The sequence below is a fragment of the Puntigrus tetrazona genome, chromosome 16 (genome assembly GCF_018831695.1).
Source record: "Puntigrus tetrazona isolate hp1 chromosome 16, ASM1883169v1, whole genome shotgun sequence".
NCBI classification, from domain to species: Eukaryota; Metazoa; Chordata; class Actinopteri; order Cypriniformes; family Cyprinidae; genus Puntigrus; species Puntigrus tetrazona.
This window is the reverse complement of record NC_056714.1, coordinates 18,218,063-18,231,546: the sequence shown is the minus strand read 5'-3', so window position 1 is coordinate 18,231,546 and position 13,484 is coordinate 18,218,063. Positions and strand designations below refer to the sequence as shown.

At 36.5% G+C, this 13,484-nt stretch overlaps 2 protein-coding genes across 3 annotated transcripts; one reads left to right on the top strand and one right to left on the bottom strand.

The window, feature by feature from the left end:
- Positions 1 to 3,197: 3,197 nt before the first annotated feature.
- Positions 3,198 to 8,970, top strand: mc5rb (melanocortin 5b receptor). 2 transcript variants are annotated; one of them, XM_043260409.1, is made up of 2 exons: positions 3,198 to 3,359; positions 7,168 to 8,970. In XM_043260409.1, exon 2 carries the CDS (start codon positions 7,244 to 7,246, stop codon positions 8,228 to 8,230), a length of 987 nt encoding a protein of 328 aa, XP_043116344.1. In that variant the 5' UTR covers positions 3,198 to 3,359; positions 7,168 to 7,243; the 3' UTR covers positions 8,231 to 8,970. The 2 variants fall into 2 exon arrangements, with proteins under 2 accessions (XP_043116344.1, XP_043116343.1); XM_043260408.1 differs by lacking the exon at positions 3,198 to 3,359 and having other exon boundaries at positions 7,089 to 8,970.
- A 640-nt stretch (positions 8,971 to 9,610) lies between these two features.
- mc2r (melanocortin 2 receptor) lies at positions 9,611 to 10,516 on the bottom strand. The gene has a single exon (XM_043260410.1). The coding sequence runs from the start codon at positions 10,514 to 10,516 to the stop codon at positions 9,611 to 9,613; it is 906 nt and encodes a 301-aa protein (XP_043116345.1).
- Positions 10,517 to 13,484: the final 2,968 nt, after the last annotated feature.

Sequence of the window (13,484 nt, the reverse complement as noted above, 5' to 3'; positions counted from 1 at the left end):
ATATTATATTATATTCAGTTACGTTTTGTCTCCACTAGATGGAGGTAAAATGGGGAAAACGTGGATCAGAGTCAGACTCGTTTGATGTTAACTAGTGTAAATTATCCTATGAAAATGTGAAAACAACGTGGATCGCAGATCTTTCATAATAATATTAATTAGATAAGATACTTTCATTGTGTGTGTGTGTGTGTGTGTGTGTGTGTGTGTGTGTGTGTGTGTGTGTGGTCATGGCAGAGCCCGTCAAGTGTTCTCTGCATATGCGTGACTGTCTTTGCAGATAGATGCAGACAACCCTAGGAGGAAACCATCATTTGCCGTCCAGGGTACCTGATATACGACCTATTGCTTTTGTAACTCTTACCACCAAAATAATCACTAGAAAATATGTTTTGTAATTTCATGACCTTATGTTTTGACCAAAAAGAATCTTGCTTACCTATGTATTGACGTAATTAGTGACCTCTGTAAGAACTGCAAACCTTTTCTTCAGTAAAATCTTTAATTAATCACATCTCTTGACTCCTGATCCTTAAGCAACATATCTGGTCCTTGGGTTTTAACTGTAATTCTCCTACACAATGATATATATATATATATATATATATATATATATATATATATATATATATATATATATATATATATATATATATATATTCCCAATGACTTTATGATTGTTCTTCTTAAAATACCTGTGCTATAACAAAATGCATTACAACCAGTTATTCCCATGAATAATTAGGCTATCGACAAAAAAAAGAAGAAGAAAAAATCTGACTGACTGGGTTATTAGTTTATTTTCCCTCTTTACTGTGTTGTATTACAGTGGCGGGAATGGGAAAATGGGAAATCAATCATATATTAGGGAGAGATATTATACAGAGCTCACAGACAGGCCCACTTCATTCAAAAACCTTTTATTTTGATGATGACCTCCGTGCAGATCGGCACAGGTCAACCGGAGCCTTTTTATGATTTTATTATTTCATTATTTTTTATTTGATTTTTATATAGCCTCAGAGGAGCAATCAGTAATTCTTTGTGGATATTGGTAAAGACTGCAACAGGACATATTATCTTTCACGACAAATGCTACCTTTTCCCTCCAATAATCTGGGTCTCTGCCTATAGGCTACCTTCATCAACAAAATTGGAATCCCTCCCATTGGCTTTTATCTCCCTTTGATTTTTTTCGTTATGCAACCAAGATGATTAAAAAGTCTTCTTATCATCTTGTCAGCTAATATGAAAGAAAGTGGTCCCCTGAGTCTAATCACACTGAAAGAAAAAGAGGATTTGACAAACACCAGAAACTAAAAAAACAGATGATGGCAGTTTCAGAAAATGTCATCATGCATTTAGCTTGACTTAAAAATATCAGGGCACATATCATAAGAGCTATTCAAATGCCTTAGTGTTCCAGTACTTTCTCTTTCGGCCTGCGGGCCTCAGATCACATCTCATGACCAGTATGACCATTAGTGTGAAACGAGACATGAAGAGACTCACTACTAGGAAAATTAACAGACTATTATACGCAGATTAAAACATTCTTACGTGGATGAGGAGGATCGCTTAGCAACAGCTCTGGGCGATCACTTTGAAGGGGTCACCATGCTAAAGATGTCACATGAATGAATCACATACCAAGTGTTGAAAGCAGTGTACGAAGTAGAATGACATACAACTGGCTATTTACGTTCAAGTGCAATTGTTAATTTTAGAAGTGAGATTAGAAAGTAGCCTAAATAGACAAGACAATGCTAATCAGAATATACATCAAATCAGGGGTAAAGCATCAGTAATGATCGATTGAAGAACTTAATTTAGGTCTAATCAGTCCTTACACTGTGTGCAGATCTCTTGCTGGTTGATTGCAAAAGTGGAAATTATGAAACAAATAGTCCTTACTGCAGGGATATTGACACCTGGACCTTTGGCTTTCTCATAAGTGCATTGATCTCTCAGTTCAAAGATTGCTCAGTGTGATCTTTCTAGTGGCAAGGCTGAAGTGTGAATGCACAGAGCTTTTACAAACCCGCCTGAGAGAATTAGAAACAATGCATGTCAGAGGTCAGGACTTGTCAAGGTGAAATTGGAGCTTATGTAAGAGTTGGAGGTACAGGCTTATAGATATGTATTTTTTTTACACACTTGAGGTCACACTTGTCTCAGTTTGCATAACCCTCTAAATACAATCAGACAGATGATTCAAAGTGTTTATGTACAGATTGAAGAGGGTGACGGAGTGATGTGGAGGTGCATGGCCATGTATGCTTAATGATTTTAACTAATTTATAGTTGTATGATTTTTTGATGTCACTGTGTAGTCACGCTTCATACATTTGACCGTAAGATTAATTCTTATTTTGCTTTTTTTCCTTTGTCATGTTATTTCTGCTAGGCTATTTTTTTTAATTGAGTTATGATGAAAGGTTCTTGCTAGATGAAGAATATATAGTTCTGATATGTACCAGTGGGATGCACTTAAAAAGAATTTCTCATCTGAATCCTATTGCCCTAAAATGCATGATGTGTATCGTCACACCTGTCTGTGAGTAAAGAAAAAGAAAAAAAAAACCCGATTGCATCTGTTCTCCAAACCTGGGAAGGCTTATATTTTACATTTTCATGTGAAACTAATATCTAACACTAAATCAAACTAAGTCTAATAGTTCTTATAAACCACTGCATATGTGCTACTAATGCTTTCAAAATATAAACGCAACTCCAGTAACCTGTTGACGAAAAATACCAGCGTGTAAGGTGTTTTGTTTCACACTTAAAGGCACTTCCTTCTGCATTTCTCTTTAATCAACTCATTTTCCTGTTTTGAGTTTCGATACGCTCCACTGAGCTCGCATAATAAGCTCTGGACATCAGCTCAACCTTCTAAGCAGACCGGAAGTGCCCAGGTGTTCCGGAGCTGCCATTCAGGCTATTGAAATAATACCCTCGAAATAAGGCTCTCTAATACCGGTATTTGTTTCAAACTGCCAACATCCTGAGCTGAAACATGAAAACGGACACGAGGAGTATAAGCTGAATTCGTTATTCTTTGAACGTGAAATGTTCCGGTTTTAGTGCAGTGTATTGTCAATATTACATAAACTGATTTATTTGAGTACAATTTTTGCTGGGCACTGACGGGACTAAGGACTAAAATATCCCTAAGGTCAAGATTTAAGATGCTCTGTAATGCAAACAGCGTCGCTGGCCAGGACAGAGCAGGACTCCGCGCGGGGGTGGAGCGCGCGCCGGGCTATATGAGCGCGCGCCGTGAAATTCTACAGCAGTCTACACAGCTCTCGCATTAGATCATTCACCATAAACCACCTCCAGCGATGCTTAGCAATGTAAGTATATTTTCTATTTCTTCTGCTTCTCCTTTTGATTTTTTTGAGGTATCATAATACTAATTTTACGGCTATATCCTTTTTTATGCTGTCGTTTTATTATTATTTTATTATTATTATATGTTTATTTGTTGTAGTTTTTTTTTTTTTTTTTTTTATCTATTTCATTTTATATAATACAATATATTGCTATTGTGTGTTTTTTTTAACTTTCTGTTACTATTATTTAGATTTTTATGTTTTATATTCACTGCACATTCTGGCGTCACTTGCAACAATTGTTTCCACCTCAGCAACAGTTCAAGAAACTATGTGTGCAGTCTGTTAACCTAACTGAATGAATACTTCATGAACTATGTGCAAATCATCACTTTTAGTTTATTCCCGAGGTGTGACTCTGGAGACATTTGAGCTGCAAACCTGCTTGTTAAAGTTATGTCAGGGGGCTGCAGCAGACTGTGATTTATAACACCACTTACATCCTTGTCAAAATTAACTCACCAAGGGGCTGCGTTTTATAATCCAAATCTGTCATAGAGCATTAAGAGTGTTTGAATGCTATTCCGTTGTGTTTGACAAATCCACTCAATAAGTGTGGTTTATCGGATACAAAGGCAGACGTCTCTTGAATATTGATGCTCTGTCACAGGGCTTGTGAGTAATGTCTCTGAATTTAGTAAAGGTCAAGGCTTGGACCTCTGATGAATTACTGTTAAATTGACAACAAATTCTATCTATCTATCTATCTATCTATCTATCTATCTATCTATCTATCTATCTATCTATCTATCTATCTATCTATCTATCTATCTATCTATCGCCATATATGAAGATATGAAGAGTTCAGATGTAAAAGCTGCGAAGTCCAGCCAGGAATTCTCTACTAAAATTAGCATATTCCCAGGCTCCTGTTTACATTCAACGATTTCTCTTAAATGCCAATGAGAATTTAACTTTAATGACAATGTATATGTTCATTGTCATTAAAGTGAAATTAAAAACCAAACAGAGAAAAGTGCAAATAATACAAAAACGTTCTCTTTCTGAGGGCACTGTTGAGGCTTAAAGCAGCTATAGGAAAAAATGGTAAGAAGCAATCTGTCAGGATGAGCGCTGATCACATTGAGTCAGTTTTTCGTAACAAGCTCCCCCACAGGATGTGACTTCTGACCCAATGTTCAGTGTCACGTCTGACAACCTGGAATAGAGACTTCTACACTCTAGATGGTTGAGAGATGGATGATATCTGTCTCATTTATGTTACTTTTCTGTATGTGTGTTTGTGCTTGTGTGTAGGTATGCCAGTTTCTGTTTTAGACCAGTGAATTGACATAAAGGGCTGAAATAATCAATAAAAACCCATCAGAGAATGAAAACAACAAGTGTCTTTAATGCCACCAAAGGCCTTTCAAATCAATATGTCACTTGTAGGGATTTTTAGGGATAAACTCTGATTTACTCGATGTTTTGAGTCCGATAAGATGTGAATTCCTGGATTAAAAAGATCAAGAACATGTAGAATGTGAAAAGCTTAATTTTAGGAAGAAGATTTTAATGAGAAAACTTGACAAGATGCTCGGTACAAAACACGGAAAAAAAACAGAACATATGATAAAAACAGATCTTATTGAACTTGTTGTTGTTTTTTTCAGTTTGGTTTTACAAACAAGCATATCCTTTCTATAAAATGATGTGCACAGCTCATCATGTGGGCTGAATGTGGGTTGACTTTTAGTCTGTATTAGTTTCTCTAACATTTCATCATATTTAGGTATTTTTTGCGGTGCCTTCCAGATACAGCATGATTGGTGAACAATGTTTCCATGTTCTAGCTTAGAATATGTCTGGAGAGAGCCTCAGCGTTTCATAAAGATGCTTCATTGATGTAGTCGAAGTCTTGTCCTTGACCAAACGTTGTTCAGCGAATGAAATATCCTCATATAGGCTAATATTGATTTTGCCTTAGAGAAATTGTTTGATCAAGCATTTTCATTCTAGAGTCATCTACTAATGGTTGTTTAAAAATTCTATAAACAAACCTACAAACGAGTTCCCGTTTAAACAGCTGAGAGGAGAATAACATTTCCTCATAGGCTTCTGAAAATATTTTGAGACAGATACCTCGAACATTTTAGGGATGCATATATATTTTAACGTACCATTAAGACGAGCATTAAGAGCAAAGCGTTTTCTTTAATCAATAGCCCAGCAGGAGCCATAATATCAATCTGATCAAATATTAGTCAAGACTTGATCAGTATGCAGTATTTTAGTCAATTTAAATTCAATTTGAACAGCAGTTTCTTCCGGTGGTAACTGGGTGAAAATAGAAAGACTGAAATCTGTTTAATGTTTAATTAACGTCAAATCAACATTATTTCCAATTTGTGATGCCAGTTTGCTCTGCATATTTGACCTGTCTTTTAATTATTTAATATATTTAACGGCTGAATTTGACTATGAGCTGTCTGGAATTCACTTGTGGTAATGAGCTGCAGACCTGTAGGTTGTGTGACATACAGTGAAGCAATTGCATGGCCAGTTTTCAGGCTGACTGCTCATTTACAATGAGACTCCTTCCAGGAAAAATCTGCTAAATAAATGTGAGAACCCCCTAAGCAGGAACTACTGGGCTGTCATCGGCCCTAAATGATAATGGCAGAAAATACATTAATAGGAAGGATGTTTACATATAGTACCACCTCAGCACAGCAGGACGCACTCGTAGTGTTCTTGACTCCATGCTGACCTCCATTGTACCTACCACTAGTCGTTTAAGTGCAATGTGAAGAATAGCAGTGATTGGTCTCATCTAAGGGATTTCCTAGATTCCCTAGGAAGGTCCTAATGTTTCCTTTTCCCAATATTTAGAGCAGAAATTTCTGTCAGTGAAGACGCTGCATGTTCAGGCTTTATTGTATATCTTAAGCATAATGTGTTGGTAAGGTTCTGTACATGATTTAAAAAATAAATAAATAAAGGTATGCATTAAAGATCCTAATAGATATCACTGAATGCTCAAGTTTTGAGCAGTAACAAACAGTTCAGAAACATTTATGCCTCATAAATGAAAAATAAAAAAAAGAATAGAATTGCGAAATGTTAGAAATGTCAGACATTGCCCAGTAGCCACCTTGAGATTAATTTAATTAATTGATTAATTGAAATATAAATTTTTGACCCGTTTTTACGTCAATTTTTATGTCTTTTCAACATCAAAGTCAGAATGTTAAAACAGAAAGTCAGAATTGCAAGCAATAGGCTAAACTCACAATTCTGAGAAAAAGTAGGAATTGCAAAAAGTTAACTCAAAATTCTGAAATATAAATTTACATTTTTTAGAAATAAAGTTAATTTACAGTGGGAAGCCTCTTGTTTTGTATGTCAGATACAGAGGCTATGATAGATAAACTTGGAACTTCAAAATGGTAATGTTAAATTTTTAATAAAACATATAACGTGGATGTTTAGGGTCCTTTTTGCAATTGCACTTGTTTTTATTGTATGTGTGTGTGTATGAATGGATGTATATTTTTGATGTATATGTATACATGTGCATATACATTACATATCTTATTATTATATGGTGCAGTATTATTGAATATGTTTGGAATTGCTCTTTTATTTTTCTTGAGTATTTTTTTTTTTTTGCAATTTTATCTTTCTACAATAATTTAATCTCAGTATTGCTAAGCAGAAAAGTAATTAAAAAAAACTATGCATTTTACCTCTATCTTTTAAAAAGTTATTGAACCGTCATGACATCGATGCTTATGGACATTTCTCACAACAGCTCTCTTCTTTACAGCAGTTATACAGGGACACATCTCTCTAACACCCCCCCCTTCACCAAACCCGTGAGCGGCCATTCGGTACATCAGGACATGAACTCCTCAGAGTGGCCAACACTTTCTCCAAACTTGTCTTTGAGTCCAACAAACTACAGCGATGAATCAAGCAGGTCCAAGTCGAGTGCTCCAGCCGCCTGTGAGCAGGTACACATTGCGCCTGAGGTCTTCCTTACGCTGGGCCTCATCAGCTTGCTTGAAAACATCCTGGTTATCCTTGCCATCGTGAAAAACAAGAACCTCCACTCGCCCATGTACTTCTTCGTCTGCAGTCTAGCAGTAGCCGACATGCTAGTGAGCGTGTCCAATGCATGGGAAACAATAGTCATCCACCTGCTGGCGAACAGGAGCTTGGTGATTGAGGATCACTTCATCCGTCAGATGGATAACGTCTTCGACTCTCTCATCTGTATCTCCGTGGTGGCGTCTATGTGGAGCCTGTTAGCGATTGCAGTGGATCGCTATGTGACGATATTTTATGCTCTGCGTTATCATAATATAATGACCGTACGGCGGGCTGGGATTCTTATTGGCAGCATCTGGGTCTTCTCCACAGGTTGCGGGATCATCTTCATCATCTACTCTGACACGAAGCCTGTGGTGGTGTGCTTGGTGGCCATGTTCTTTGCCATGCTGCTGCTGATGGCCTCGCTCTACAGCCACATGTTCCTGCTGGCTCGTTCGCATGTCAAACGCATGGCGGCGTTGCCGGGCTACAACGCCAACATCAGGCAGAGAGCTAGCATGAAGGGTGCCGTCACCCTCACCATGCTACTGGGCATCTTCATCGTTTGCTGGGCGCCGTTTTTTCTCCATCTCATCCTCATGATCTCCTGCCCACGGAACATTTACTGCATCTGCTTCATGTCACACTTCAACATGTACTTGATACTCATCATGTGTAACTCTGTGATTGACCCACTGATCTATGCGCTCAGGAGCCAAGAGATGAGAAAGACCTTTAAAGAGATCTTCTGCTGTGATGGACTGCGCAGCCTCTGGAACCTGGTCAGCAAATATTGAATAGGATTCCTGGAAGAACCTGTAGGGACGGACTGATGGATGAATGTAGATGGATGGATCGGTGCATAACTGCAGCGCAGGAGGGGTTGGAGGTAAAGAGCCTGAACCTCTTCATTAGGGACAATATATATTATTTTCCATGTACCTCATCATGTAAAATGTTTGTAATGTCGGATGTTTCATTTTGTGTTGCTGTAAAATACTGAGGTGTTCATAATGTGACTTTTTGTTATGTGTACATGTGTATTTATTATAAGAATTACATCTTCTTTAAAAGGGGACAGTTGTCAGGTCAATGCATTGTGTCAAAAACAGCTTTAATATTAATATGTGGGAAAGAAATGTGTTCATTTTTTTTATGAGAGGACAGAAACACAACCATATGCAGAAATAACAAACAAAAACATAATCATGACAACATAATAAGGGTATGCAGAATAGAAACAATATATAAACATATAAACTGTTGTGAATAATATTGTAGAACATCTAGGAAACCATAAAAGTCTTACAATATCAGTATGCATGTTAAAATATTTGTTTACTGTAATGAAATTTAATATTTCATTGTTATGTAAGCAAATTATTATTTGACATCATTGCAGGTTAAAAGATTCCATTTATAACCGTGTGTCATGCAAATGTGCAACGAATGTAATATATGCATGTACCTGTAAATGGTTGATTCTTCTGATTTTGCCTTTTTTTAATGCAATTAAAAACCAACTGGTAATTCTTCTCCGTACAGATGCATACTGTGATTTCTAAGTATACTATCTAATAAATTACAGGCCATTTCATGAGCTACCGTGCTCGTGGACAAATATAAAACTTCCTGCATTAAACCCTAATATTTAATTTATTAGCTTTAGTTAATGCAAAATCGTGAACTAAAAAGAAACTAAAATAAAGGTTTGGTTTTTTTTCCTTTTACTACTTTGGTCTACATTTTTTCAGCAAGAATTGATGCATTAAATCGATCAAGTATGACTTCTGTTTTAATACTTTTATAACTTTAGGTACCAAAACTGTAAAAAAAACAAAAACAAAAAAACTGTGCAAAAAATATTTTAAATAAACAACACAACAAAATTACTTAAACTTTAAACCTAAGACAGAAACAATATATATACTATAGAAGTTCTGGTCTATTAAACAATATTAACAGTCACAGCTTTTAATTTTAATACTGTAGTGTTTATACATGAACTAAGAATAAAAATGAATTTAGAAGTATTTTAATTATGTTGGTTTGTTTTAACTAATGCATTTAACTAATGTTAACAATTATTGTGAGTCCTAAACTGTTTCAGTACCTGTAAATTGAATTATAAAAATAGCAGTGAAGCACATGGGCCTACAGCTGCGCACGCGTCTCATTCAGACACATTCTTTAAAGATCCTTGAAGCTGAACACAGGAACATTTTCTTGTAGGTGTTGCGTAGCTCCGTGCTACGGAAAGCGTAAATGGCTGGATCAATGACCGCGTGACTCACCAATAACACTACATTCAGCTGGAAGAGCGAGCGGTAGCACTCACAGTAGGGGTTCTCGGGGCAAATCATCATAATCAGCAGATGAAGAGAGAAAGGAGCCCAGCAGGCCACAAACACCCCAATCAAGATGGTAAGCGTCAGGGCCCCCCTCAAGCCACTTTGTCTCTGGTGCGCGTGAAGTCCTGGCATAGACGCAATTTTGTTGGCATGGTGGCGTGCTAAAAGGAACATATGTACATAGAGCAAGAGGATGAGGAGCAGAGCTGTGAAGAACAGCACGACGAAAAAGATTTTCACCGTAGCGGCCTCGAAGAAGCCTATCATGAGCACTCCGCTGGTGCCGCACAACACCCAGATGGCGGACAACGCAATCACCACGCGGCGCATGGTCATGAGGGTGTGATAGCGCAGAGCGTGGAATATGCTGATGTATCGGTCCACGGCTATGGTGAGGATGCTGAAGATGGAGCCCAGGAAGCACATGCAGAGTAGAGAGTCCATGATGTCGTCTATGTTTAGCTCAAAAAGACCAAGGGAGTTCAGGTGGCCGGCTTCTTTAAACAGCAGCAGGACGTTCTCCAAAGCCTTGCAGAGGCTGGAGATGGTGTTAAACACGGCTAGGTTGCAGATGAAGCAGTACATAGGGGAGTGAAGGTTCCTGTTCTTGATGACGGCTACAATCACCAAGAGGTTCTCGCTCAGGCTGGCCACGGCGATGACCATGAACACCTGACTGGGGACCTGAACCTCAGCGCAGTCTGAGGATAGAGCTTCAGCACTCCGGTTCATGATCGATGCTGCTTGCTGGATCTATTAAGGATCTGATGTAAAATGACCTGGAGGAAACATTTATTATTATTATTAAGTTACAATGAATGTTATTTACCTTAATATTTTGTAGTGATACATTAAATCAATTCCTAGGGTCCTTTTAAAATATACAATTAAAAATTACATTTAAAACATTATGTCGAAATTTATTTAAATGACTGTGACGTTAGACAGCAAAACAGCTCGTATTAAAATGAACAGTTATTTAAATTGTAATTCCATTCCACATTAATAACATTTATTAACATTCCACAAACTTTTGAAGCAGAACTTTATTTCTGATAAAATAATTGCAATTTTAGACAGAGTTTTCAAAATAGCATCATTTAATTTTTTTATAAATAAATTAAAAATGTCACCTGAAAAATGTTTTGAATATAAAAAACCTCAAAATTATGCTATTTTAGCGTGCTGTCAAGGCAACATCTCTTGTTTTTATTTAGTTTATCTTGATGTACTAAAATACATCAGAAATAAAAATGAACAAAAACTGTATAAACTGTTAAAAATGACAAAACATACAACAAAATGACTGAAACTACACAAATCTAAAAATTATTTAAGAAAATGTTATAATTTAAGAATCATTTAAAACTATGAAAGGATCTCAGTGATACTAAAATAACAGTTTCCAAAGCATTAAAATTGCTAACTTTCTATCTAATAAGAGTTTCTGCTTTTCCAAAAATTGTGTGTGTATGAAGTACATTTGCAAAAACATTACTCTGTTTAATAAATCGAAAACAAGTCAAATACTACAGCTAATATATGACGATAATATATAATGGGTCCAAAAAACATATGATGTAGTTGTTTGAGTGTAGATCATATTTCTGTCCAGTCCTATTCAAGAGGTTTTTAAACCAAGAAAAAGAACCGTAGAGATTTTCTATCATCTAATGCTTATAGAACATGTAAAAGGTGTTAATGGTGAGGGAGAATGCAGAGCCACTGGATCATACATGAACCACAAGAAAGAAAGAATAAAAAAAGGATGAAAAGAAGCTGTTAGTGCTAATGAGGCAGAGACACTGTGCCATGGGTTTCAATAATGAGCATTAAATTATTTCTCGGCCCCAAAGAGCGTCGCATGGTCTTTTAAGAATGTCATAAATATGAACTAGATTTATTATACATTCAATTATAATACATTCGATTACAATTATACATACAATGTTTGTAATGTTTTTCCACAACAGAAGATTTAAAGAATGTTTTTAAGTATTAAAATGATAAAACAACAACAAAAACAGTAGCCTATTCGTGTTTTTGTTATGTTTCAATCAAATTTTGAAAAAAAGGACAATGGTTATGTAAGCCTCTACACCTCTTGGAACACGACTGAACAATATTTCACACTGCAGATCAATTAAAAACATCAAATGAACAATATTTATTAATATACTTCCACCCTTAAACGTGGTGAAAAAACATTTGTAATTAGAACTTGAAAGGCCGGTCCAGACAAGAACAGAGCCGGTGATTAAATCCCACATTCCTGACAATTAAACTTCTACTCATCCATATCAAGCCCGTGCCCACTTTCAGACGGTTTAGGGCCACCTGAAAACAGCTAAATTTCCCGACAACAGTCGCAAAAGACGAACTAAGTGTCAAGTTATGCAATATTTGCCACATTTACTTACTGTTTTTCTCACCCACAGGAAATTTAGCTCAGGCTTCACGTGGAATATTTTAGACACATCAGTCTGGTGGCAGCGGAAAAGCTCTGTTCTGGCTGTTAATAGACAGCGTGTGGTCATGCCTGTTTATTTGTGTATCCTTGAATGCTCAAGGCTGTGTGAACCATTTGTGTTCATGTTCCTTTTGACAACAAATAAAGCACAACGCAAGGCCTTTCCTCCCCAACACGCTTTATTTATCAAACCTTGTTACACATGTGTTGCATCTGTGTGGAGACAAACACGATCTCATTAATGACGGGAGAAGTGGCTTGTTGGTTGTCCGACCTCGGTCTTTTTAAAGGGTTTTAATTCAGATGTTCGGATTATAGCTTCCCGTAATCCTACGATAATCGAAGTTTTAAAAAAAAAGTTAACTTTTTGGGTTCCACAGAGTTTTGTTCCACCACACAATTATAATTAAAACCATTATAAAGCACGATGGAAACACTGAACAGTAGTGGATGTATCGAGCGAGAGTAATTACTGAAGAGCAGTGAACTCTGAATGAGCAGGTGGACTTTCTCTATCAAGTGATGCGCCACACTTGTAATTATGTTAAGTCACGATTTGCACTGGATAAATGTTCATTAGCATGTGTGATCTTGACAGAGGCGTATTTGATTAAATTGTTCTATATTTAGAAATATCTTTTTGCAATATGGTATTTCTTCATAAACATTTTCTTTTGCCATTAATAGACTTTCAAAACTCAGTGTGACAATGTCTTTGTCAAAATAATAAAAAAAAAAACAACTGTGTGAATGCTGCCACCGGCTGGAGACACTTGGTAGTTGATTGAGAACTTGAGAAGCTTTTGGAAAGCAGAGGTCACTAAAGCAGAGGTCACTAAAGTAGTACTAAACCATAAAGGTAAATGCAGTTTTTTTTTTTTTTTTTTTGTCAACCACATGAAGTTAGTGTGACCGGAAACCCATGAAAAGAAGAAATCTTTTCACGAAGAGTACCCCTCCAGTCATAAAAACAAACAAACAAATAAATAAGGAAGCCAAATTAATCATCATATATATTTTATTTTTTACAACGTTATACATTAATGGTTAAAAATCGGGAAAGGGTAAGGTTTGATTGATTTATATGATAGGCTGCTTTTAAAAACTCAGCATAGATGTAGGCCTACTGAATTAAAAAAAGGCGTTTTTACAGAAATGTTGATCAAAAAACGTTGTTCAATCAAAACCTTGCAACTTTACAGCTTTGAAAAATGACATTCCAAAAATGAC